The 24,814-nt window shown below is 61.1% G+C and overlaps 1 protein-coding gene across 1 annotated transcript; it reads left to right on the plus strand.

The window, feature by feature from the left end:
• The first annotated feature begins 720 nt into the window (after positions 1-720).
• NOVA2 (NOVA alternative splicing regulator 2) lies at positions 721-23,838 on the plus strand. Its single transcript, XM_062176462.1, has 4 exons — positions 721-811; positions 8,796-8,939; positions 14,977-15,143; positions 22,613-23,838. The coding sequence occupies exons 1-4, from the start codon at positions 727-729 to the stop codon at positions 23,693-23,695; spliced, it is 1,479 nt and encodes a 492-aa protein (XP_062032446.1). The 5' UTR covers positions 721-726; the 3' UTR covers positions 23,696-23,838.
• Positions 23,839-24,814: the final 976 nt, after the last annotated feature.

Below are 24,814 nucleotides of genomic sequence, written 5' to 3' on the forward strand. Positions count from 1 at the left end.
GGGGCGTGGCAGTGGCCGGCCTGGGCGTGGCCTCGTGCGGGTGGGAGGGGCCGGGCCGCGGTGGGAGCCTCCGGGAAGAAGATGCTCGGGCCAGCAGCCACCACCGCCAGCCCCGTCGCCGTCGCCGCCCGCGCCCGCGGCCCCCCGGGTCCCCACTAGCGGCCGCCCGCGCCTGCCGCCTCCGGCCGCGCTCCTCCGGCCCCCCGCCCCGAGCAGGGTCTGGGGGGCTCGGCCCTCCGCCCCGGGGAGCAAAGGAGGAGGGTCTCGTGCCCACCTCCCGGTGGCGCGGCCAGTCCCCGGCTCCCGAGATACCCGAGAGAGACCCCACCCCTCAGTTCTCCCCGAGCTCTGTCAGAGACCCCCCTGCCCCCTCCCACCCTGTTCACATCCGTTCTCCGGGCTCCGTCGGCCGCCCCCCCCACCCCCAGAGCCCGCTCCCGCCCTCCTCCCCTCGCCGGGGCTCCCCCTCCCCCACCCTCGCCGCCCCCTCCCCCGCCCACGTCCCCTTCCCGCCCCCGCCCCCGCCCCCCCACCATGAGGATGATGGCCGCCGGCGCGGTGCACGGCCTCTTCACGGCCTCCGCGGCCCCGCAGCCGCCGCCGCCCCCGCCGCCGCCGCCGCCGCAGCCCCAGCCTCCCCAGCAGCCGTCGCCGCCGCCACAGCAGCCGCCGCCGCCGCCGCCGCAGCCGCCGCAGCAGCAGCAGCCGCCGCCCCAGGCCCCCCCCATGGAGCCCGAGGCCCCGGATTCCCGCAAGAGGCCCCTCGAAACGCCCCCCGAGGTGGTCTGCACCAAGCGCAGCAACACGGGAGGTGAGAAGGGGCTGCGACTCGGTGCGGGGGCGCGGGCGGGGGGCCTCGCCTCTCTCCATCCTCCCCCCCACCACCGTGGCAGGTGCAAGACTCTGGGGAGGGGAGGGGCGCGCCTCCCCGAGGCGGGGGGTACCGCGAGGAGAGTCGGGGAAGGGGCTCGACCCCCTCCTTCTGTCGCCGCGGCCCCGGGGCCGGGAGCTTTGTCTGCGACGAGAGGGGCTGGGGGGAGGGGTGGCAAGTGTCCTTGGGGGGGGGCGCGGAGGATGGGGGGGCGTGGGTCCCCCTGGGCAGGCGTCTGCGTGTCCTTGAGGGGTGTGTGATGTGACCCTTGCGGGGCAGGGGTGTTCCCCGGCTTGCGTGTGCCGGCGGGGGGGAGGGGAGGGAGTGGAGGAGGCCTGTGGACCCGGAGCTGCCCAGCCTCCTCCCTGGGGATGTCCTAACAGAGGGCTGTCCCACAGGGAGGTTTGCGAGAGGCCCTGGGTGGGATCGTGCCGGGTGCCAGGCGTAGGGGGCGAAGCCAAGGACCCGGTGGGCGTGTAAAGCCAGGTGGGAGGATGTGAGGCTGGGACAGGTGTGTGTGTGTGTGTGTGTGTTGGCATGGGCCCTAGGCAGCCTGGCCCAGTGACACCAGGGATGGTGGCTTCGACACAGAGATGTGTGTGTCAGAGCTGGGGCCCGCTGAGAGGGCTGGGCTCCCTGTTAGAGCCCCTCAGGGGCACCTGCACGCCAGGGGAAGGTGTGTGCTTGTCACCCCCGAGGGGGCTGAGGCCGAGTGTGACACATGAGTGAGAGGGAGTGTGTGACAAGCCAGGGGGTGTGTGGAGGAGGCGGAACGGGCTGGCCCTGGTGCCTGGCGCCCAGGCAGGGTGTGTGTTTCAGGAGAGGGGCTCGGCGCGGGTGACACGGGCGTGTGTGGGGAGGGGATGTGACAGGGAGAGGGTGTGGGTGTGACTCCTGAGATGCTGTGGTTGGGTGTGACACATGAGGTGTGCAACAGTGACGTCAGAGGGGGTGTGTGCCGCGGGGGAAGGTGGGTGTATGCTCACGGAGGGGCTGAGGCTTGTGGGGGAGGCATTGGCTCCAGGGTGTGTAACCAGGAGAGGTCCCTGCGTGGCACCCCAGGGAGGCAGACGTGTGACACCCAGAGGTGTGTGTGTGGTGTGTTTGTAACAGGAGAGGGGTGTGTGTGTGTGTGCGTGGAACGGCCGAGTGTGCGACACCAGAGATGGGACGGCAATTCTGTGTGTAGCGAGGGCGCTGAATGGGTGACACCCTGGGAGGGAGGTGCGTGTGAGAGCCGGGGACGGTGTGGGGCGATCTCCTGGTGTGTGTGTGTGACCCGAGGGGTTTGCACAGAGGGGAAGGGAATTCCGGTGCCTGTCCGCGGTGGGCGATCTGGGGAGGGGTCCTCACAGCCCAGCCCAGCCCTGCAGCTCCTTGCACGGAGGGAGACCCCAGAGCAGACAGGTCCCTCCCCACGGTCACCTTGGCCAAAATCTCAGCGCCCTCTGGCCTTTTCCTCCGGATGGCAGAGCCATGGCCTCGGCCGGCGCGCGCACCCTTCCCTCTCTGCCGGCCGTGGCGTGGGTGGGGTGGGGGCCTCCCACTGCCTCCCCTCGGAGGAGCCCAACCCAGCCTCTTCCTCCCGTCCCATCCGCGGGGGACAGGAACCAGGGACCCCCTGGATGCCTGAGAGGGTGGCCAGCAGAAATGGGAGGAAAGGGAAGTTGGGGGAGGGGCAGGAGAGGGTTTCCTGCCCTTCTTCCTGCTCCGCCAGCCCCAGCACATACACGAGTGTGTCCCCGCCAACTTCCTTCCCTCGTTCCTGCCCTACTGCTATTCCTAGTCCTGCAGGGGCATGGGGGACCCAGGAGGTCCCAGAGCCCTGCTGGCTTGTCCAGCCCTCCCCGTCCTGGGGGCAGGGGTCCCACCCTGCTCTTAAAGGGGCTGAGCATCAGAAAACCTCGTGGCTCAACAGCTCCATAGGATGAGACCGCCGCCAGCGACTGTCGCATCCACCTACTCAGCCCCTAGCAAGAGTTAGGCTCTGAGTTTGGGGCGAATGTCTCAAAACAGCCCTGGGTGTGTGCTGGGCGGTGGGGGGAGCTGCTGTGTACACATGAGGACAGCTGAGGCCCCCGGAGATGAAACCACGTGGCCAAGGTCACACAGCTCCTCCATGGCTGGGCTGCCTGGTCCCTGAGCCTGGGCGCCTGCCCACTGTGCTCTCCTGCCTCCCTCAGCCGAGGGGAGACTGGGACACATGCCTTCAGGGACCATTTCCTCCTGCCTCTCCCCACCCCCCTCCCATGTTCCCAGGGGGAAACTGAGGCCTGGAGGTACACAGGGATCGCCCCCTGTTGGCAGGAGCACCCAGGGGTGCGGCTGCCCAAGCTTCCAGGACTTTGATCTCAAAGCCAAGGGTCCCTTTCCCTATTAGACCTGGTGGGTGCGCAGATGCTGCCCCTGTCCCTCTCCCACGCGGGGCCTCGGCGTCCCCCCCCCCCTGCCCCATAGTGGCGGTCCTGGTAACCACCCTGCCAGCAGTAGTAACAGTTACTGTCAGTATTGTTATTAAATGCCTTACCCAGCATTTCCTGTAGTTTCCCTGACACACTAGGGTGTAGGAAGGATGGTGCGTGTTGTTGGGCAACACACGGTGTGCCAGGAACATGGAGTATGCCATCCTCCATACAGTTCTATCGAGTGACCTGTTTTATTAGAGAGGGGGGCTGACCTGCCCAAGGTCGGGCTGAGCTAATCAGAGGCAGAGACGTGTCCTGAGCCTGGGAGGCTGGCTCCGTGGTGTGGGCAGCCGCGGCCACGAACCCCATTTGCAGGTGGGGAAACTGAGGCTCACCCGGGTGCGGGACTTTTTCCCGGTGTCCCAGCAAGAAGCGACGAGAGATACAGACCCTGTAGCTTCTGCCCTCAGCACCAGCCTACCCCTCCTGCCTGCTCCTGGGGACAGATGGGAGAAAGAGCGGGGATGGCGGCTGCCAGGCTGGCACCTGGGCACCTTGGCTGGCAGGCAGATGCCGTCGGGAGGAAGGCAGGGCCCTCGGGCAGACGGGCTTGGGAGAAGGTGTTGGATGGGAACCCCAGTCAGGGGCTCAGTGGAAAAAATGCCCACCCTCTGCTGGACGTGGTCGCCCCAGGGTGGGCACCCTGACCCTCAGCTGTAAGGCCTCCGTATCCCAGCCTGCATTCCCAAGACACTGCAAGGACGTGGTCGCCCCAGGGTGGGCACCCTGACCCCTCAGCTGTAAAGCCTCCGTATCCCAGCCTGCATTCCCAAGACACTGCAAGGACGTGGTCGCCCCAGGGTGGGCACCCTGACCCCTCAGCTGTAAGGCCTCCGTATCCCAGCCTGCATTCCCAAGACACTGCAAGGACGTGGTCGCCCCAGGGTGGGCACCCTGACCCCTCAGCTGTAAGGCCTCCGTATCCCAGCCTGCATTCCCAAGACACTGCAAGGACAAAGACGTCTACAGACGTCCACACAGCCCTCACCCCAGCCCAGCCTCCACCGGCCAGCGTCCCTCCCTCCTTAACGTAGGTCTGGAGTGAGGACTCGCGGGGGTCCTGTCTGACTGTGGTGGCCATGTCAGAGCCTAGGCCTCAGTCTCCTTGTCTGGGAAATGGGGACAGTGAGCTCGCCCTGTCTGGGTTGCCGTGAGATGGTGCGCATACGGCACACAGCGTGAGGCCTGGCGCCAGCGGGCACAACCATCGTCAGCGTCCCTCCCGGAGGAACGTCCCGTTCTCGGTTCTGCCTGTTGGTCCAGTGGTGATTCACCCCAGGGGACCTTCCCTCGCCCCGCCCCCAGCCCTCCAGAGCGCACAGGCCGGCTCTCACCCCAACAGGCAACGCCATGGTTGGCAGGAGGATGGACGTCACCCACCTGACGCCCTGCTCCTCCTCTGCCATCCCACACCCCAGCCTCGCCAGCGGCAGCCCCCCTGCCCGGTGACAGCACCAGCACCAGCATCGCCTCCCAGCCCGTCCTCTTCTGTAGAACTCGTGCAAATGGCCCCAGCTCCCTCCACTCACCTCTGCAAACACACAGACAGCACACACGCCTTCAGCTCTGCCCTCATCCTGGAGGGTCACCTAGGTCCAGGCCGCCAGCCAGGGACGACTCCATTCTTCCTACAATGCTCCTGCACGAGCAGATGTTATTTATTGAGGGCAGGGAGGGGGCTGGCTGAGTTTCAGAAGCTTCCAGAAGCCTCGCTGAGGGCAGGGGGCACTAACGCATTGGGGAGGCCAGAGCGTCAGGGACTGGTAGGGGAAGAGCCGCTTGCCAAGGTGGAAGAACTTGAGGTGCTGGCAAGAGGGAGGCAGGTGCATCGGGAGGGCTCAGTGTTCATCTTTAGTTTGTCGGTCACTGCCTGGACCCCGGGGGCAGAGCTAAGGGGGCCAGGAGCAGGTGGACACGGACCCTGGCTCAGTAGAAGGAAGACCTTCCTCTCAGCCAGAGCCTGGGTGGCTCAGGCAGGGTGGGGGTGCATCACCTGTGGGGCTCCGGGTTCAGCTGAGGTCACGCCGCAAGGAAGCCTGGGAACTAGGGGCCTGGCTTCTTCCTAGGGGAGGAGGGACTCACAGGGTGGGAACAGGAAGGATGTATGGAAGATTCTGGAAGAGGTCAGAGTTGGGAGGTTCTGGAGGTGGGAGGTCCCACTTCCTAGGAGAAGCGAAGGAAGGGGGGGGGGTCCGCTGAGCACCCACGGGGACGTAGGAGGTGGCGCCGAGACCACAAGCGTCCTTTCCTCTGACTGCCACCTGCCTGTGTCACGGACATGAGAGCCTTGAGTTTGAAAATGTCCGCTTTCAACGGAGGCACCTAGGTTTTCAAGGGAGCATCCAGGAAACGGGGCCCGTCGGTGGGGCTCCCCGCTGTGCCCTCACATCTCACACCAGGGCTCAGGGGGGATCTGCTGGAGGAACGGGGACAGAGGGGACGGATGGTGGCCACGTTCAAGGAGGCAGAGAGGCCGGCGCCATGGCTCACTAGGTTAATCCTCCACCTGTGGCACCAGCACCCCGGGTTCTAGTCCCAGTTGCTCCTCTTCCTGTCCAGCTCTCTGCTGTGACCGGGGAGGGCAGTGGAGGATGGCCCAAGTGCTTGAGCCCTGCACCCCCATGGGAGACCAGGAGAAGCGCCTGGCACCTGGCTTTGGATCAGCGCGGTGCGCCGGCCGTAGCGGCCATTGGGGGGTGAACCAATGGAAAGAAGACCTTTCTCTCTGTCTCTCTCTCTCTCACTGTCCACTCTGCCTGTCAAAAAAAAAAAAAAAAAAAGAGGCAGAAGCAGAGCAGAGGGAGACGGAGGCTGGGGAGTGCGCATCCAGCTCACGTGTGTCAACCAGCGGCTCTTCCTCTGGGCAGCGGGGGGAAGCCAGGGCAGCCCCTAGGGGATGGCTGATGAGGGACGTGGGGTCTCTCCTGCCTCTCAGCAGAAACCTCCAACCTTAGGGGTTTCCTCCCCAGTTTATGGGGCGCTTCCGGCGTGCGAGGCTCCGTGACAGCCGTTGGGCCTGCATTCCTGATGTAGGTGATGGCGTGTGTGTGACGTGGCTACCTGGAGCCATCTTAAGTTGTTTACGTCGTGTCCCGAGTCACAGTTGCCCTGTCTGTGTCCCATAATACAGATAAGCAAACTGAGGCCTGCAGCTCGTATGGAAATTCTTAGACAAAGCCTGGGAGGTGCAGGAGAGAGGCTGCAGGAAACGGGGAGGGGCTGTGTCCCGTTTTCTTCTGAGACCCCTGACTGCTTTTTGCCCTTGCTGGGCGGTGGAATTGAGCAAGGAGAGAGAGGGCGTGCTGAGGACCAGGGTGAATCCCTCCACATCTCCCTGAGCCCCCCAGGGATAAAGAACCCCATCTCTGGGCCGGGGTTAGGGGTCAGGATGGGGCGGGGAGACCCCTCGGGGAGCTCAGGGAGGAAGGTGAATTCAGGAGAGGTCAGGATGATGGATGGGGGGCCCGCTGGGGGGTTAATGACTTAATAGGCTTAATGGGCTGATTAGGCAAGTTTAAGAGGATTGCCTTGAGCTCAGAGAAGCCCCTTAAGTCTGGACCCCATCCCCAGACCTGCAAGGCCACATCCAGCCCCTGTGTCAGAGAACCCAGGACCTCCCATCTGAGGTGGGTGGGACGCCCCGCCCCCACCCTGCCCCCACTGTCACTGGCGCGGTCTTCTCTCTGACCTGCTCTGAGTGTTGGGGCCACAGCCAACGCAGGCTTCCTGCTGGGGAGACAGCGACCCCTGCCCTCCCTTGTCCAGGTAGCCGCACAGGGCTCAGGGCCCCGGGACACACGGCGAGCTCTGTGGGCCCCTCTGTGGTAAGCGGCTCTGAAGGCTTGCAATGGGGGTTCCGTCCCACCCCTGCCAAGAAGCAGCAGTGTTGGGTGGGGACCCGAAGGGCAAGAGGAACTCCCTGGGGAAAAGAGAGCACGTGCAAAGGCCCTGAGCTGGGCGACGCTCTGGGCAACGTGAGCCTGATCCCCGTGAACCGGAAGGTGGGCGGGGCCCCTCGTGAAGGATGCAACCCTGGGAGCGCGCCGGGGCAGTCACTTGGTTAGCGCTAGGTGAGGGGACGCACCTCAAGGCTGCACCTGCAAGGGGCTTTAGGCCCGGCCAAGACACTGTAACAAGGAAAAGGCCAGAGCTCCCCAAACCACCGCGGGCACCGCCTCTGGGTCCGAGGCTGCCCTTGGACCTGGTGGTCTTTCGGGGAAAAGACCGAATCTCAGCCCAGCAAAGCGTCTTGGCGCCCTTCTCCTGGTGCCTTCCCTGGGCCTCCGTTTCCTCTTGGGTCAAAGTGGAGCTCACTCCAGCTGCGGGCCATGGGTGAGATCATGCTCGCAAACCACTCTGCATTGCCGCCGACCAGGCAGAACCGGCGTTCTGGACGCCACCGGCGGCCAGCCCGCCTGCACCTGCCCGCCCGGCTTCTGCTGGTCCCGACTGCAAGCCGTCTCCCGTGGGCTGTGGCCAGGCACCCAGCTCCGCCATCGCTGCTTAGAGCACAGCCCTCCCAGGGCTCCCATCTCACCTGGAGCAGATGTCAGACTCCCAGCAGCCTCCTCTGTCTCCCCTCCCAGCCCTGAGCACAGGCCCCTCCCTCTTCCCCCCAGCAGCCCAGGGACGGTCCCACCCCAGGGGCTTGTGGACCTGCTCATGGCTCCCCGTCGCCACCTGGTTCCGAGCCCCCCTGCATAGCCCAGTGGTCATCGTGGCTCAGGGCCAGGGCTCTGAGCAAGGTTGGGTTTGATGGCAGCTGTGTGTCGCCCCCTACCTCCCTGGCTGCCGGCCAGGCACAGTGACATCTTCTCCTCTGTTCCCTCGTCGGCAAAGATGGGTCTGTCAGAGCCCCTCCCGCGGAGGACCAGCATGGAACCCTTGCACGAGGACCGGTGTTGGTGGCGTCCCTGGCACAGCCCAGTGTGCACCGGGCGCTGTAGAAGCAAGTGGTGCCCCGGGAACGCCTTGCTCCTGGGAAGGGCTTCCCTGCCTGCTGCCTGACACTGGCCCTCACAGTCCCTCGTCCTCTTTCTTGCCTCTTTCTGTTCTCTTAGGACTTCCACCATCTGACATAAGCTGCCTTGTCTGTCTCTCCCCGGCTGCAAAACAGAGCTGTGTGAACCTGGGCTGAATCACTGATTCTTTTGGCCTTGTTTGCCCATGAAATCAGGGAGCTTGGAGTGTTTTCTTCTTGGCTGTATCTGTAGCCGGGTCAGGCACGTAGCAGGTGCTGGGGCGCAGGAACTATTTGCGGAGGGAGGGAGGGAGGGTGCCAGGCTTGTTCTCTGTGCCGTCTTCCTCGCCGCTGTTTGCGTGGGCATGACCGCTCCATACTGCTGCGGCCCCCGTGGTCTCCTCCGTCTGCCCGGGCTGGGTGTGTTCCAAAGGTGCAGACCCCCCCCTCACGCACAGACACACACACCCTGACTCTTCCACCTTGTGTGCCCCTGCAGAGGAAGGGGAATACTTCCTGAAGGTGCTGATCCCCAGCTACGCCGCGGGCTCCATCATTGGCAAGGGCGGGCAGACCATCGTCCAGCTGCAGAAGGAGACGGGAGCCACCATCAAGCTCTCCAAGTCCAAAGATTTCTATCCCGGTGAGCCCCGACCCAGGTCTCTGCCCTGGTCCTCTCCTCCCTGGGTCTCTCCCAGCTGGGCCCTGGATGAAGGGGAAGGGCTGCCCTGTAGGGGGAGTGATGGTGGTAGTGGTAGGGGGGCACTCCCTTCCCCCTTAGGGGGACTAAGCTGCCCCCAGCTGGAGGGGCCTGGCTGAGCAGATGGGGGTGGGGGCAGGGCAAGACAATGGGCCTGCTGCATATTCATGAACTCATTTGCATGGTGCACTGGCAGATGTGTCCCTTCCCACACACCTGCCCCCTCGGGTCAGTTGGAGCGGCCCGGGTTGGTGGAGGGAGGCAGGTGCCAGGGTGTCCCCATGGGCATGGGGGCTGAGTGTCCGTGTGAAGGTGCCCCCAGCTCTCTCCCCATGGATGCCCAGTCCCACTGGTTTTCTGTCTGTCCATCTGTCTGTCATTCTGCACGTGTCTCCTTCTCGTTCGGTCTCTTGCTGCCCCCGCCGGCCTCCCGTCCCGTCCGCCTGCCCCCCCCACCTGCTTTCTCTCTCCCTCCGCTCCTCCTGTTCCTCCCATCGCTCAGAACCCCACCTTTCCCGCCCTCTGCCAACCGCTGGCCGCACCCCGAGCGGGGTCTTCCTCCACCGCACCGCTCCTCTCCTCCCTCTGCCTCCGCCCGCCCCCTCACCCTCACAGGTCTCAGCCTCCCTCCGAACCCTGCTCGACCTCCGCCTCCATCTCTCTGCCCCCCCCCCACTCACGCAGTCTCTCACACTCCCAAGGCCATGCCTGAGTATCCGCGTATAAGATATCCCAGTCCAGTGCTGGTTGGTTCTAGGTCCTCCTTAATCCCCTCGGATTTTTTTAGGTCAAACACCAGAGCTGGAGCGCAGGGTCAGGACAGCTCCTCTCTCTCTTTTTCTCTCTCTCTCCCCCCCCCCAACCCTGCCCCTCCCTCTCTCTCCTCTCCGCACCCCCTGCCCCCACCTCCCGTCTCACTAAGCAGCTTTGGCAAGGGGTTTAGAGAAAATTCTAGTGACCCAGGCACATGCCCTCCTTTTCTCCTCCACCCTGGCCCAGTTTGCCCCGCACCGCTCTAGCCCACAAGTCACCTCCGCGGAAGACGTTCATCTGAGGACACTTGGTCCCTTGCCCCCGGATCACAGTCTGTGCCGTGACACCTGTCATCCCCTCCCCAGCCCAGAGACCCGCCCCACAGGGCAGGCAGCCGAGAAACCAGAAGATGGGGCAGTCATCCGTCCTCCTAGGCCGGGCGCCAATCCGCCAAGCACGAAAGCCAGGGTCTCCCCAGCCCCGCGCCTCCCTCCTCGCCTGGATGTGGTCCAGGCTGCCAGGCTGTGCCCAGTCCTGCCTCAGGTGCAGCTCACAGCCTCCTCCACCCTGGCCCTGTTCCCTAGCGCTGCCCAGGACCCCCCAGAAGCACAGGAAGTGCAGGCGCTGCCGCACAAGGCACAGCACAGATCCCCCTGCTCTTCTGGCTGCCGTCTTGCACCCACTCCTTCACCGGACACCTGCCCTGTGCCAGCCCTGTGCCGGACCGAGACGGGACATAGCAGCCGCTGAGCCGTCGCACAGCCCAGGAGGGCAGACAGAGCCCACGCCAGTGATAACGCAGAGCAGTCAGGATTGGGACGGGCGTCCAGACACGACCCGGCCCGAGGGCAGTCAAAAAGGGCTTCCTGGAGGAAGAGCCTGAAGGCTGGTCCTGAGCTAGGCCGAGGGCAGGGCAGGGCCCTCACGGAGACAAGCTCGTGCCTTCCAAGGCTGGGGCATTGCTGTTTGATGTGGCTGTCGCGAGGCAAGCAGGGAGATGCAGAACCTGGAGGGTCACCCACAGACACAGACAGGTGCTGCCGTGTGCGCCATGAACACAAGCCCAGCCGGCCCCTCCCCCGAACACAAGAGGGGGTCCCCGTCTTGGTGACGGACCCCCCAAGGCCCCAGATTCAACCCTTTCAGGTCAGACTTGGAGAAACCGTGCAGCAAAAAGAGGCAGGTGCCTGCTCCAGGTGCACAGCCGCCCAGGACCCCAGGGAGTATGAAGCACTTGGTTTTGAGCATCTGCCTAATGCTCCAGACCACCCCCCAAACAAGAGAGAAGCACACACACACACACACAAAAAAAAGCCGGCGCCGCGGCTCACTAGGCTAATCCTCCGCCTGCGGCGCTGGCACACCGGGTTCTAGTCCCGGTCAGGGTGCCGGATTCTATCCCGGTTGCCCCTCTTCCAGTCCAGCTCTCTGCTATGGCCCGGGAGGGCAGTGGAGGATGGCCCAAGTGCTTGGGCCCTGCACCCCATGGGAGACCAGGAGAAGCACCCGGCTCCTGGCTTCAGGTCAGCGTGGTGCACCGGCCACAGTGGCCATTGGGGGGTGAACCAACGGAAAAGGAAGATCTTTCTCTCTGTCTCTCTCTCTCTCTCACTGTCTACTCTGCCTGTCCAAAAAAGAGAGGGAGAGAAGCACAGACTCACGTAGCTATTGGTTTTCTTAAATTTTTAAAGACTTATTTTATTTATTTGAAAGAGTTATAGAGAGGGGTAGAGACAGAGAGAGAAAGAGGTCTTCCATCCACTGGTTCATTCCCCAAATGGCCACAATGGCTGGAGCTGGGCCAGTCAGGAGCCAGGAGCTTCCCCTAGCTCTCTTATATGGGTGCAGGGGCCCAAGCACTTGGACCATCTTCCCCTGCTTTCCCTGACACATTAGCAGGGAGCTGGATCAGAAGTGGAGCAGTCGGGACTCAAAGCGGTGCCCACGTGGGATGCTGGCACTGCAGGCTGGGGCTTTAACCCACTACGCCACAGCGTCAGCCCCATGTTTTCTTAATTTTTATGGATTCATACATAACACTTGCTCCAACGTGCAGACTCAGAAGGGATTCCTTGATAAATTCATGCATATTCTTCCTTAATACAAAGAAAAAAAAGGGGGTAGTTCTTAGCTGGCCCCCAGCACACATCTGATCACTTCATGCACCCCAAATTCAGCAGAGGGGCTCATGGTGTAAGAACACAGACGGAAGCACCGGCTACCTGGGTCCAAAACCCTGATGGCTCCGTGCCGGCTGAGAGCACTTGGGCAAGTCCGAGCCTCTCGGTGCCAGAAGTCAGGGGAGGCATCTCCCAGCGTGTAACTAAGTGAACAAAAATATATGAAGAGCGGAGAGCCTGCCTGTGCTCAGCATTGCCTGAGCGCCAGCTGTCATCCTCGGACACTGTGTCAGGGTTTAGGCAAGCCCCCACCCACCCCCACAGAGCTCCCCTGTGGACCCCCATGAAGAACCACAAGGTGTGTGTGGCGAGAAGGGGAGAGGGGCGTGGAGAGGGGTCCAAGACTGGGGACCAGGCCACTCCAGCCAGGCTGTCTCTGGGGCATCCCCTCCCCCAGCTGTCCCCCAGTTCCCAGCCCAACCCACACCCTTTCCTATTTACAGCCAGATGAAGGCAGCCTGCACACTGACTCACCCTTGGCCCAGACCAAACCATTGTTCAGGGGGGAGGGGAGGGGACTGAGAGTGAGGATCGCGGCCCAAAGCGGGTGGGGGCTGTCACTACCCACCGACAGTGACAGTCGGACATGTGGCGGGGCTGGGAGATCACCGTCCACCAAGGGTCAGGGTGGCTGCACCGAAGCACCCGACGCTGACACTCGCCCCCTACCCTGTGTGTCCCAGACAGGCAGGCACGGGGAGCCTGGCCCCTCACGAGACCTTGCACAGCCCCAGGAGCTGCCTGGGTCCCGCAGAGTCCCAGCCAGGGAGAGGGACAGACAGGGTCACACTCGCGCCTCAGACGTCCCCGGCTGTCACCCAGCACTCGGGTCCTCGCCCTGGCCAGTCGCGGCAGAGTCGTCTTTGTCTTGCTGTAATGCACACACACACACAGTCGGTCATCTGATCAAGTCTGCCTGTCTGCCTCCCGGCGTGTGTACACACGTCAGCTAGAGGGTCTTGGCTGCGCACACACACACACACACACCCCACACCAGCCATCACAGTCTTAGGAACACCCGGAACTGAGTCTTACTGTCCCGTTCACCCACCCTGTGCACACACGCACACACACACACACCCCACACCACACCACACCAGCCATCACAGTCTTAGGAACACCCGGAACTGAGTGTGAGTGTGAGTCTGACTATCCCGTTCACCCACCCTGTGCACACACACACACACCCCAACCCACACCACACCACACCAGCCATCACAGTCTTAGGAACACCCGGAACTGAGTGTGAGTGTGAGTCTGACTGTCCCATTCACTCACCCTGTGCACACACACACATACACCCCAACCCACACCACACCACACCAGCCATCACAGTCTTAGGAACACCCGGAACTGAGTGTGAGTGTGAGTCTGACTGTCCCGTTCACTCACCCTGTGCACACACACACACACCCCAACCCACACCACACCACACCAGCCATCACAGTCTTAGGAACACCCGGAACTGAGTGTGAGTGTGAGTCTGTCCTGTTCACTCACCCTGTGTGCACACACACACACACACACACACCCCACACCAGCCATCACAGTCTTAGGAACACCCGGAACTGAGTGTGAGTGTGAGTCTGACTGTCCCGTTCACTCACCCTGTGCACACACACACACACACCCCACACCAGCCATCACAGTCTTAGGAACACCCGGAACTGAGTGTGAGTGTGAGTCTGACTGTCACGTTCACCCACCCTGTGCACACACACACACACCCCAACCCACACCACACCACACCAGCCATCACAGTCTTAGGAACACCTGGAACTGAGTGTGAGTGTGAGTCTGACTGTCCCGTTCACTCACCCTGTGCGTGCACACACACACACACACTACCACCCTGCAGCCTCCAAGCCCTGTCCCTGCAGCCGACAGCCTCCAGGCCAGGCCATGGATTCTTTGTTTCCTTCTCCCAGACTCTCAGCCACACTCGGCTCGGCCTCACAAATACTACGCATAACCTTGATCCTTGCCGTGGCGCCCAAATCTTTCCCACACGCACGGCTGCGCCCAGACACCCTGCCCAGACTCGCTGCATCACACAGTCTGCTGCTGTCACAGTCTCTCCCGCTCCGTCTCCTCTGTACACAAACACAGACCAGGGACTCAGCCAGTCCTGCTCAGGCACACACACGCACACGCACACCACTCACGCAAACAGCCTCACAGATTCACACTCTGGTCACAGTGTCACCCAGAGTCTCCCTCCCAACACCACCCAGCCTCTGTCTTCCCCAGCACCCCCACCCCCGACACACACATACAGATGTAGGAAGGATGCCCAGGGTGCAACCGTGGCCAGTGTCTGGAGATGGCCAGGCCAAGGGACCCACGCCACCTGTCTCTCCCAGCCCCGCAGTGCCCACTCCGCGAGCGAGTTGCCTTTGACCCAGCCTGACGGCTCCTGCCTGCTCCCCTGCCCTCCCCCGCCCCTCAGCCCTCCATCTGGTGGGTCCTCAGGCCTCTCTTCTGCCTCCCCCATCCCCCAGCCCTTCCCCATCGTCTCCAAAAGCCCAGAGGCCTTCGCTGCAGGCTTTCAGGGGTTGCCATAGCAACGGGGCCTCGTCCCTCGTCCCCCTGGGGGTGGGCTGAGGACCCGGCCAGCCAGACCGATAAGGGGGTTCCAGTTACTGTGGCAACCATTGCAGGCCTGAGCTCTCGCTTCTAGAAGGGGGGGGGGGAGGCGGTGTGTGAGTGAATGGTTGCCAAAGCAACCAGGGAGCCACAAGAACCGAGAAGCGGCAGCTGAGCCCGGTCTCCCCTGCCCAGGGCCGCTGGTGGACAGCGCAGAGCACGCATCACTCTGCCGTCTCCTGGTGTGGCTTTAGGGGAGGGATAGGAAGTGCAGAGGATAAATCGGGGATTCCACGCGTGCTGCCAGGTGCCCGCCATGACCTCTGCCTGTTCGCGCCTGCCTGCCCAGGCTCGGCGCGTGGCCTAGGTCAGCCCGGTCCACTTTCTGCACCTCAGCCTCTCCCTGCTGTCAGCTGGGGCCCGTCTCTCAGGAATGTCCTCCTCTCTCCCTTGCTCAACAGGAACCACAGAGCGGGTGTGCCTAGTACAGGGCACGGCAGAGGCCTTGAATGCTGTGCACAGCTTTATTGCCGAGAAGGTCCGAGAAATCCCACAAGCGATGACCAAGCCTGAGGTGGTCAACATCCTTCAACCCCAAACCACGATGAACCCTGACAGAGCCAAGCAGGTCAGCGGGGGCAGGGCGTGGGCTGCTGAGGTTCAGAAGGAGACAACGCCTTTCGCACCCCTGCATGTGGGTGAATGGGACAATCCATTAAAAAATAATTTTTGTAATTTATTTTATTTGAGAGGACAGAGAAAGACCACTCCCATCCGCTGGTTCCCTCCCCAGATGCCGGCGACAGCCAGGGAGGCCAGGCTGGACTGAAGGAAGGAGGGGTCAGGAACTCAACCCAGGTCTCCCCAGGGAGAGGGAGAGACTCAGCGGGTTGAGCTGTCACCCCTGCCTCCCTGGGTGCACATGAGCAGGAAGCGGGAAACAGGAGCCGGCCCCAAGCCTGGCCCACCCTCCTGGGTGGCCCTGTTTGATGTACTAACGGATGGTAGCTGCATTAGGGAGGAGCCAGCCTTCACAGTACAAGGAAGCACTCCAGGTCACTTGGAGGGGGCCTGGCTCCGAAAAGGGGGGACGGTCTGGGGGAGTGCGACCCAGACCCCCCACGCCCCCATCCTCAGATGCGCCCGGTCCTCCTCTCCCTTGCACCGCATCCCATTGTGTCTCTGAGCAACCTGCCTCCCACTTCCTGCCCCCACCGGAAGTGACCTCAGCGGCTGCGCGGCCACCCCCGAGCGTTTAGAAATGGACTCTGCCCCTCCTCCCCGCGCCCGTGGTGGGTCGTGCTGGCGTTTCCGTCCGCGCGCGAGAGGCCGGGTCCGCTCTCCGCCGCAGCCCCTCTCGGGGACGGCGAGGAAGGGAACGGGCAGCATCTTTTCTTCGTCGACTCCGTCCACGGGGAAGCGGCGGCGTAGGGGGCGGGGCGGGGAGCTGGCCAATCGGCTTCCGGGCCTCTGCGGTTGCCATGACGACAGCGCGCACCGGGCAGGTGCACTGGCGGCGGGTACCCACGGCCGCGCGGCTCGCAGGACCGGGTCGTAGGCCTGGTGCCCCCCCCAAAAAAAAAAAAAACACGCACACTCGGCGCGAAAAGGGCGAGAGTGCAGCTCCGCACCCGCGAGGCTTCCTTGATGTCTACCTGGAGACAAAGGCGGGAGGGAGGGCCTCGGTCAGGAGAATCTGGAATCCTTGGGTCCTGTCGTTGCCCCTAGGGGAGGGAGACCACGGGCCTCAGTGCCCCCCAAGTTCGTGGGGACCCCGTGGCTCTGGATCTTTCCCCCCTCCCCGCCCAAACACGGCGGGCCTGGGGCGCGGAGCGCGGCTGCTGTCCTTGGTGCTGAAGCAGTTCCTCGCCCCACCGGCGGGGCTCCCACACCGTTGATGGGAAGGCGAGGGCATCGCCTCTTCCTGCACGTCGGTCGTGGCCACAGGGGACCCAGGGCTCATCAAGGGCCTGTGGATGTTGCAGGGGAAATGGGATCAGCTCCATCTGTGCCTGAGCCTTCCACCGCCTCCCCCTAATCCACGGGACCTCTGAGACAGTACCGTGGACGGGATATAGAACCAGGATTTGTCCTCTGCCTTATTACTGCAGGGATCCAAAGATTGCGAGGTAATGGAGTCGGATGTGGAGTTGAATCCTGCTCTGGACTGTACTCCCTGGGTGGCTTTGTGCCCGGGACTTGATTTCTCTGGGCCTTCTTAGGCTCATTTGTAAGAGGAGATTCCTTGTGGTGCCTCTGTGTGGATGGTGGTTAATGTCCACTGATGTTTGAAGAGCATTCAGTGTGCATGCCTGCTGCATAGGACGTTCTCAATGATTTTTAGGTATTGTTACTGGTTTGTTGCTTTTGTTTTGGGTTTTTGTTGTTGTTTTCTTTTGAGATTTATTTGTTTGTTTGAAAGGCAGAGTTTGCATAGAGGGAAGGAAGGAGAGATCTTCCATCCACTGGTTTACTCCCCAAATGGCTGCAGTGGCCAGACCTGGGCCAGTTAGGAGCCAGGAGCCAGGAGCTTCTTCTGGGTCCAGGAGCTTCCTCTGGGTCTCCCACGTGGGTGCAGGGGCCCAAGGACTCGGGCCATCTTCCACTGCTTTCCAGACGCATTAGCAGGGAGCTGGATCAGAAGTGGAGCAGCCGGGACTCAAAGCCGTGCCCACGTGGGATGCCAGCATCACAGGCAGCGGCTCTACCTGCTGTGCCACAGCACCGGCCCTTATTGTTGCCGTTGTTTGGAACTCTTGTGTTAGGAGATGGGCGTGCTCCTTCTTTGCCTTGGACTTGCTCTGCTGCTTAGGGACCCCTTTCTGTCGGCTTCAGCTTCTTTTTCTTTACAGTGTGACAACCAGGCCAAGCCAGAGATTATAAACTGAAATGCCTCTGGGTTTAAGAAAGGCAGCAGGAAAGACTGAGCCCTCTGGAGAGGATCTGCCATAAGCAGGGCAGCTTCTCAGCTCCACCCAGTTCTTGCTGTTTGGAAACTTTCATATAGTGTTGTCACACCTTCCCACTTTTTTCTAAAGATTTATTTATGTGAAAGTTAGTGTTACAGACAGAGAGGGAAAGATCTCCCATCTGCAGGTTCACTCCCCAAATACCTGCAATGGCCAGGGTTGGGCCAGGCCAAAGCCAGGAGCTTCTTCCAGGTCTCCCACGTGGGTTCAGGCACCTGGGCCATCTTCTGCTGCTTTCCCGGGCCATCAGCAGGGAGCTGGATGGGAAGTGGAGCCAAAGCTGGGACATGAACCGGCACCCACATGGGATGCCAATGTCCTAGGCGGCGACTTTACCCGCTACACCACAACACCAGCCCCAATCTTCCCACGTCTTAGAAAGAGTCCATAAATCCTTGCAATGGGGCGAGCGCCATGGCTCACTTGGTTAATCCTCCGCCTGTGGCACCGGCATCCCATATGGGCACCAGTTCTAGTCCCGGCTGCTCCTCTTCCAGTCCAGCTCTCTGCTGTGGCCTGGGAAGGCAGTGGAGGATGGCCCAAGTGCTTGGGCCCTGCACCCGCGTGGGAGACCAGGAAGAAGCACCTGGCTCCTGGCTTCAGACTGGCGCAGCGCCAGCTGTAGAGGCCATTTGGGGGGTGAACCAACGGAAGGAAGACCTTTCTGTCTCTCTCTCACTCACTGTCTATAACTCTACCTGTCAAATAAATTTAAATATACATAAATATACATACATATATATATATAAAGAAAGAGTCCATAAATTCTTGCAAACAGATGATTTTAAAAGGTTGGCTCAGGTTTTATTTTTAAAATTTATTTGTTTGTTTCAAAAGGCAGAGTTATAGAGAGAGGGAGAGACAGAGAGATCTTCCATCTGCTGGTTCACTCCCTAAATGACCAGGGCTTGGCCAGGCCAAAGCCAAGAGCCTGGAACTCCATCTGGGTCTCCCACTTGGGTGACAGGGGCCGACGTACTTGGGCCACTTTCTGCTGCTTTTCCAGACATGTTAACAGGGAGCTGGATTAGAAGGGGAGCCACTGGGACCTGAACCTGCACCCACATGGGACACCAGCGTTGCAGGCTGGGGCTTTAACCTGCTGCACCCCAACACCAGCCCTAGCTCAGTTCTTCAAACTCTGCAGAGTTCAGAGTAGGTTGTCTGTGGCCTGGGGTTCACCAGTTTGCACCTTTGGGCTAAATCAGTTGTTTCTCAGCCCTAGCTTAAAATTCAGATCCCTGGGTCCTATCCCAGAACTGAATCGGAATTTCAGGAAGACCCGGGAGTCTGAGCATGGACAGGTCCTGACTGTACTACTCCCTACCTGTGTGACTTCGCTCAAACTACTTAACCTCTGTGTGCCCCCACTTCCCAGCCTAGAAAGCGGGGTACTAGTAGTGGCTTCCCTCTGGGGTTGTGGTGAAAACTGAATTTCTGTGTGAAATTGTTCAGAACAGGGCCTGGCACGTGGTGCACGCCGTGTTAGCCTTTCGGGGTGGTTTGTTGTTTTCGTGTGTGATGATTTCCAAATCTGGTCATCTCAGGTCTTTCTAGTTCTAAAAGTTCTACAGTTCTGTGGCTCTGTGTTTAAGAGTCTATTGCCGACATCGCGGGACAGTGGGATCCTGGGATGTGAGGGGGCACAGCTCTGGGTCTGTCGCGGAAGCACTGTCGTTTTCTTGGGGCTTTCCGTTGCCAGGCACCAGGCGATCACTTCCGCTGAATCTTCCTAATCGCCATCCAGGCGAGCTGCGCTTATGCACGGAGCGGTTGAGAACATTTGCCTAACGCCACACAGTTACCGAACAGCAAACTAGGGTTTGGACCTCGCTCCGTTGAGAAAACAGCGTCCCCAGGCCAGAGCCACCGTTGAGTGGATGCTTCGCACGGTGCAGGCCACGGTGTCTCCCAGAGTGCTTTGCCACACTGTGTGCATCAGGATTGACGTGCCCATTTCACAAGGGTGGGGAAAGAGGCCTTGAGAAGTGAAGGGACTTCCCTGGGCTGTGTACGAAATGTACCTGCGCCCCTAAGACTTGTGACAGGCTCAGATGGAACCCCATACACATAATTCGCCCACTTAAAGTGTGCAGCTCAGCGGCTTTTACTATGTTCAGAGTCGCGCATCCCTCACCACAGCGGATGGAACAAATTCATCACCTCCCCAGGAAATCAATCAGCTTAGCCATTACCACTCAACCACTCCCACGAACTAACCCCTGCCCTGGCCCTGCGTCACCGTTCGTCTGCTATCTATAGATTTGCCTATTCTGGACATCCACGTAAGTGGAATTAGAGTACGTGGGTAACCGTCGCTATGACTGAATTCCACAAGACTTCCATCATCACCCAAGGAAACCCCACACCTGTAGCTGTCACCCCCAATCCTTCCTTCCACCTCCTAGCAACCACTGGTTTACTCTTTGTCTCTGTGGATCTCTGGACATTCATGGACGTGGAATTGCATGTGGCCTTCTGTGGCCTGTGGCGTGTTCTCCGGGCTCGTTCGTGTTGACCCATGTGTGATGTCAGGGCTTTGTTCATTTCAGTGTGTTGCCAAAGGATGCTCCTTTGTTATGGATATGCTACACTTTTATTTATCCCATGCAACTTTTCTTTAAATAATGAGGACACAAAAAAGAAAGTGATTGGTTATAAAATAAGGTGGTTTTTTGCATTTGTTTTTATTTGAGAGGCAAACAGGGATAGAGAGCATGCGCCCATCTGCTGGTTCACTCTTCCAAATGCCCACGATGGCCAGAGGCCAAAGCTGGGAGCCAGGGACTCAATCCAGGTCTCCCTCGTGAGTGGCAGGGACCCAACCTCTCAAGCCGTCACCTGACGGCTCCCAGGGTGTGCATTAGCAGGAAGCTGGGTCTGGAAGCACCTGCCCTAAATACGATGAACATTCGTATGTAAACGAGCAGAAGAAGCAAATAACCAGTTTCAGGGCCCCGAGGTCAACTCCACACAGCTGAACACGGCGAGGTCAGACAGCCACAGTGCACAGTGGCAGCGACTTAACGTTACTGCCGATGTCACGGTTTTCCAAATGATGACAGCTCTTGGTAAGATTCAGAACTTAAAAAAAAAAAAAAAAAAAAAGGTGCACTCTTGCCTTGATTTACTGGTAGTTGCATTCCCGGAAATTACAGGTTTTAACATCATGCAGAAAAATACTTGGCTCAGTCCCAAGACCTTCTGCAACATCAGTGTCCAGCAGGACGTTCGCAAGGGGACCTGAGACAGCGCCTCCCTGGGAGGGCTGACGCTCGGGCGTGGGCTGCGGTCACTCACGGCCCTGCCTGCTGAATGTGCACATCTCCTCCCAGTCCTCGCAACAACCTAAATGGAACCCATAAACTTCCCCAGCAGGCCCAGGATCTGACCTGGGGATGGAGAGGGGAGGCAGAGCTGCAGGATGCTGGTCTAGAGGGGACGCGGCAAGGACTGAGCAGGAGCCGTTTGTCTGTAAATGCTCCCGGAGGTGTGAAAGGAGGATGGATTTCGAGATATCCCCACCGGAATCCAGAATGACCATACTCGGGGGCGGGCATTGAGCCTAGCAGTTAAGATGCCGAGTGCCTGGCTTCGACGCCCGGCCCCAGCTCCTGACTTCAGCTCCCTGCTGGTGCAGACTGGAAGGCAGCAGTGATGGTGCAAGGAATTGGGTTCCTAACCCCTCACCCCGCCATGGGAGGTCTGGATTGAGTTTCTGACTCCTTACTTCAGCCCTGACTATTGTGGGCATTTGGGGAATGAACCTTAAACAGGATTTTTAATTTTTTCCCGTCTCTCCCCGTGCATTGCTGTCTCTCAAATAAATATTATATATTAAAAAAAAAAAAGTTGACCAGATCTGCAGCTGCTGGGACAGACAGGTGGTTGAGGGATGAGAGCATTCGGCCATGGAGAAGGGGACGCCACAGTTTCTAGGAGGCCCCTCTCCTCATCCCGGAGACGTCCAACGCCTGCCTTCCCAGATGGAAGGCTTCACCCTGTCTCACTTCTCAGAGGAGACAGCCGAGTGCGTTTGCTGGGGCCGCCACGGCTTGGCTGGTAAACAACAGACATTTATTTTTCTCTCAGTTCTGGAGGCCAGGAGTCCAAGGGGTCAGGAGGAGTGCTTTCCCTAGAGGCCTCTCTCCTTGGCGCGCACCTGCTGTCCTCTCCCCGTGTCCCAGTGCGGTCTTTCCCTCTGCGTGTGTGTCTCGTCCTAATCTCTATCTCCTAAGGTCACCACGCGTGGTGGACGAGATTCAGCCACGTGACCTTCAGTCGTCCGCTGAAGCACTGGGGGTTGGGACTGGAATGGGGACGCAGTTCAGCCCATAACAAAAACGCTGGGAGACCAGCGTCGCACAGTGGGGAGCCCAACAGATCGCAAGTCCAAGAGGCTGGATTTGGGCTCCTTCACTGTCCGAGTGACCTTGGGGCAAGTCCCTTCTGCACTTCTTGGGCCTCAAGATGACAGTCACAAAGACTTTGCGGGCATCGTGGGTCAGGACTGAAGGGGCACCAGCGCAAGCTGGGAGCTCGATCCTGGTGGACCCCACAGCTGGGTCAGCAGAGGAGGTACTGGGGGTTTCGGAGACTTGGGACCAAGTGGCTAAGGGGCTACTACAGTGACCTGGGGTAGTAGCTGTTCATCTACCATCCACTGTGAAAATGCTTCACTTCACTTATTTTAATTTCTTAAAATGTGCTTATTTATTTCAAAGGCAGAGTTACAGAGAGAGAGAGAGAGAGGGAGAGACAGAGAGATCTTCATCTGCTGGTTCACTCCCCCAAATGGCCGCAATGGCCATGGCTGGAACTCCAATCCGGTCTCCCACATGGGTGGCAGGGACTTAAGTACTCGAGCCCTCCTCTGCTGCCTCCCAGGGTGTGCCCTAGCAGGGAGCTGGATCAGAAGCAGAGCCAGGCTGTCCGAAATGGGCATCGCGATGGGTGTTTCAGCCGCTCTGCCGAATGCCCACCCCACTGTCATATTTTTAACAACCGGTGGGACCCCGCTTGGTGGTGCTCACCAGGAGGCGCGCTGGGCCTGGCTTTGGACACCAGACTGGAGGGGCTCAGCCTTGGATTACCGCCACAAAGACCCTCTCTCTTGCTCCCCACGCAGGCCAAGCTGATTGTCCCCAACAGCACCGCAGGCTTGATCATCGGCAAAGGCGGCGCGACGGTGAAAGCCGTGATGGAACAGTCGGGCGCGTGGGTGCAGCTGTCCCAGAAGCCGGAGGGCATCAACCTGCAGGAGCGCGTGGTGACGGTCAGCGGCGAGCCGGAGCAGGTGCACAAGGCGGTGAGCGCCATCGTGCAGAAGGTACAGGAAGACCCCCAAAGCAGCAGCTGCCTCAACATCAGCTACGCCAACGTGGCCGGCCCCGTGGCCAACTCCAACCCCACCGGCTCCCCGTACGCCAGCCCCGCCGACGTGCTGCCCGCTGCAGCCGCCGCGTCGGCTGCCGCCGCCTCTGGCCTGCTGGGCCCCGCCGGCTTGGCGGGCGTGGGAGCCTTCCCCGCCGCCCTGCCGGCCTTCTCAGGCACCGACCTGCTGGCCATCAGCACGGCGCTCAACACGCTGGCCAGCTACGGCTACAACACCAACTCCCTGGGGCTGGGCCTCAACTCGGCCGCGGCCTCTGGCGTCTTGGCCGCGGTGGCCGCTGGTGCCAACCCTGCCGCCGCCGCTGCAGCCAACCTCCTGGCGTCCTACGCGGGCGAGGCAGGGGCCGGGCCGGCCGGAGGGGCTGCCCCGCCCCCGCCCCCGCCCCCCGGAGCCCTGGGGTCCTTCGCCCTGGCTGCCGCCGCCAACGGCTACCTCGGAGCAGGGGCAGGCGGCGGGGCGGGCGGCGGGGGCGGCCCGCTGGTGGCCGCCGCAGCCGCGGCCGGAGCAGCCGGAGGCTTCCTGACGGCAGAGAAGCTGGCGGCCGAGAGCGCCAAGGAGCTGGTGGAGATCGCGGTGCCTGAGAACCTGGTGGGAGCCATCCTGGGCAAGGGGGGCAAGACGTTGGTGGAATACCAGGAGCTGACAGGCGCCCGCATCCAGATCTCCAAGAAGGGCGAGTTCCTGCCGGGCACGCGGAACCGGCGGGTCACCATCACGGGCAGCCCCGCGGCCACGCAAGCCGCTCAATACCTCATCAGCCAGCGGGTCAGCTACGAGCAGGGGGTGAGGGCCTCAAACCCCCAGAAGGTGGGGTGAGGCCCGCGGCGCGTGCTCCCACCCGCCCTCCTCCTCCTCCTCCCTCTGCCCCTCCCCCCAGCTCCTGGCCTCGGCTTCGTGTCTCCTGCTCCTCCGGGGACGGGGTAGGCTGACCGCACTCTTCCTTTCCGGTAGTCATAGGCAGGATTGAGCGCTGGCTGGGGGCGGGGCTCAGGAGCCCCCTCCCCAGCCCTGAACTGACCCCTCCTCCCTCCCTCCCCGTGCTTAGCTGGGCCTGACCCTCCTCTCCCAGGGCCCAGGTCTGTGTGATATCTGTATATATTGCATTTTGTTGATTTTAATAGAAAACAAAGCGTTATTTTCTCTTTCTTTCCCTCCTTTTTTTTTCCTTTCTTTCTGTTTTTTTTTTCTTTCTTTCTTTCTTTCTTTTTTTTTTTTTTTTTTTTGGTAAGGATTCCTCTCCCCCCACCCCCACCTCGTAAGTTTTTGTTTCCATTCAGGAGGAGGGGAGGGAGCCTCTGGATGTCCTGGAGTGAGGGGCTCCCCAAAACACAACGCCCCCCCCTACTTTCAGACCAGATCGCAGGGCAGCCGTGGGAGCGGAGGGAGACAGAGGGGTCGGAGCGGACACGGGGCATTTGGGGCAGGGGCCCCAGACCCCCAGGTTCTCTTAGCTACTCTGCCGCCACCGGAGCCGCCCCTCCTCGGTGGGAATTTTGACTCGTGGGGGTGGGGCAGGGACGGTGCTGCTGGGAGGGAGGCCAGCGCTGGGCCTGGGCCAGTCCTGTGAGGCAGAGGCTTGCCAGGGGACTGGAGCTACGGGCTGTGGCATCCTCCCGTGAGTTTGCTGAGAGAAACAGGAGTGAGGGCGCCTGTAGTGGTGCCCCGGGGTCCAGTACCTTCTGACGTGCTTCCCGGCAGTCCGCGTGACGTCAGCAGAAGCTCCCCAGAGGTCACGTCCGGTGACAATGAGAGACGGGTGCCTCTGTGATTCTGCCCCTGTGGGCTCGCCTTGGAGGCTGCCCACGGGGGGCTCGTGCTTCCGTGGCACCCCAGGCCACGTTCTGTGATGTCACTGGGGCTGCACGGGATGGGGGCCAGTGCCACGCCCCTCTTCTCCACCCACACCCCCTTTGCTGGGTGTTGGCCTGGGGTGGA

Source organism: Lepus europaeus, chromosome 19, assembly GCF_033115175.1.
Source record: "Lepus europaeus isolate LE1 chromosome 19, mLepTim1.pri, whole genome shotgun sequence".
NCBI classification, from domain to species: Eukaryota; Metazoa; Chordata; class Mammalia; order Lagomorpha; family Leporidae; genus Lepus; species Lepus europaeus.